The sequence below is a fragment of the Vombatus ursinus genome, unplaced genomic scaffold (assembly GCF_900497805.2).
Source record: "Vombatus ursinus unplaced genomic scaffold, bare-nosed wombat genome assembly UNPS02002988.1, whole genome shotgun sequence".
NCBI lineage: Eukaryota > Metazoa > Chordata > Mammalia > Diprotodontia > Vombatidae > Vombatus > Vombatus ursinus.
This window is the reverse complement of record NW_020942766.1, coordinates 1-1,209: the sequence shown is the minus strand read 5'-3', so window position 1 is coordinate 1,209 and position 1,209 is coordinate 1. Positions and strand designations below refer to the sequence as shown.

General features: G+C 67.1%; 1 protein-coding gene across 1 annotated transcript in view; it reads right to left on the bottom strand.

The window, feature by feature from the left end:
* The window catches only part of FBRS (fibrosin), a gene marked incomplete at its 5' end in the record, with an annotated part of 9,980 nt that extends 8,881 nt beyond the window's left edge, over nt 1-1,099 (bottom strand). Inside the window, one exon of the mRNA XM_027870328.1 lies at nt 812-1,099. Within this exon, the coding sequence (XP_027726129.1) occupies nt 812-1,099 (288 nt within the window). The remainder of the gene's footprint in view (nt 1-811) is intronic.
* Between the last annotated feature and the right edge of the window lie 110 nt (nt 1,100-1,209).

Sequence of the window (1,209 nt, the reverse complement as noted above, 5' to 3'; positions counted from 1 at the left end):
AGAGAGAGAGAGAGAGAGAGAGAGAGAGAGAGAGAGAGAGAGAGAGATATGCTAAATAGTAACCATCATTTACTTAGCACTTTTAAGATCTGCATAGTTCTCTACAACCATCTCGTTTGGTCCTCAAGGTACTGAGCACCTACTGTGTACAGGTGCTATGTTCAACACTGGGAGTATAACTGCGAAAGTATCACAGGCATGACTCCCACTTTACACATAAGAAAACAGGCTGGGAAACGTTAAGAAGACTTATCCATGGTCACACAATTAATAAGTACCAAGGGTGGGATGGGAACCCAGGTCTCTCCTGACCCCAAGCCCACGTTTTCTGCCCCTAGGCCTTGTGACAGGCTGTGCTTGTTTTCTGGGGTAGGCTTGGCACCGCCCCCCCCCCCCCCCCCCCCCCCCTTTTTTGGGGGGGGGGCCCCCCCCCCCCCCCCCCCCCCCCCCCGGCTGCTGCTTCTCTTTTCTCCAAGGCCAGCCCCACGGCCTGCTGATGAATGGCCAGCCGGGAGGGCGGACAGCAGCCAGCCAGCTCTGGGGTGTGGTGGCTCCATCGCAGCCAGGTGGCCCTGGGGATCAGATCCCCTCCCACCCCCTGGGGAGGCAGAGGCCTGGCCAGAGGAGCCGGTTGCTCTGGTTTGGGATGCCATCCCTCCTGCCCCTCCTGCCAGGCCGGCCCCTCACTCCGGGGCGCTGCCGGCCGGGCCTCCTCCCCCGCTCTGCCCCCCGAGCTGCAGTCCCGTCCTCCCAGGCTCAGACTCGGGCCCTGACAACCCCCGGCCTGGGTCCGGGCCCGCCGAGGCCTCACCTGCAGGGCCTCAAGGCTAGCGAAGCTGGCGATGGCGAAACCATCGATGAGGTCCTCCTCGTCGTCGTCCTCCTCCTCCTCCTCCTCCTCCTCCTCCTCCACCTCCTCCCCCTCCTCCTCTTCGTCGTCGTCCTCCTCCTCCCCTCGGCTGCCCGAGCCGGGGGGCCGCTTCCTGCCCCGGGGCCGGGGGGGCCGGCGCCGACGTCTCTTTCCCCGGGGGCTTCCTCGCTCCCCGGAGGAGGCGGACGACCACGGCCGGGCCGGGGGCGGAGGCGGCGGCGGCGGGGGCGGCGGGGGCGGGGGCGAGGACGACGACGACGACGAAGGCAGCAGCGCCGAGGCCGCCCCCAGCAGCGTCCGCGGCGCGTCCCCGGCAGCCGCCCGCCGCCCCCCGCCCC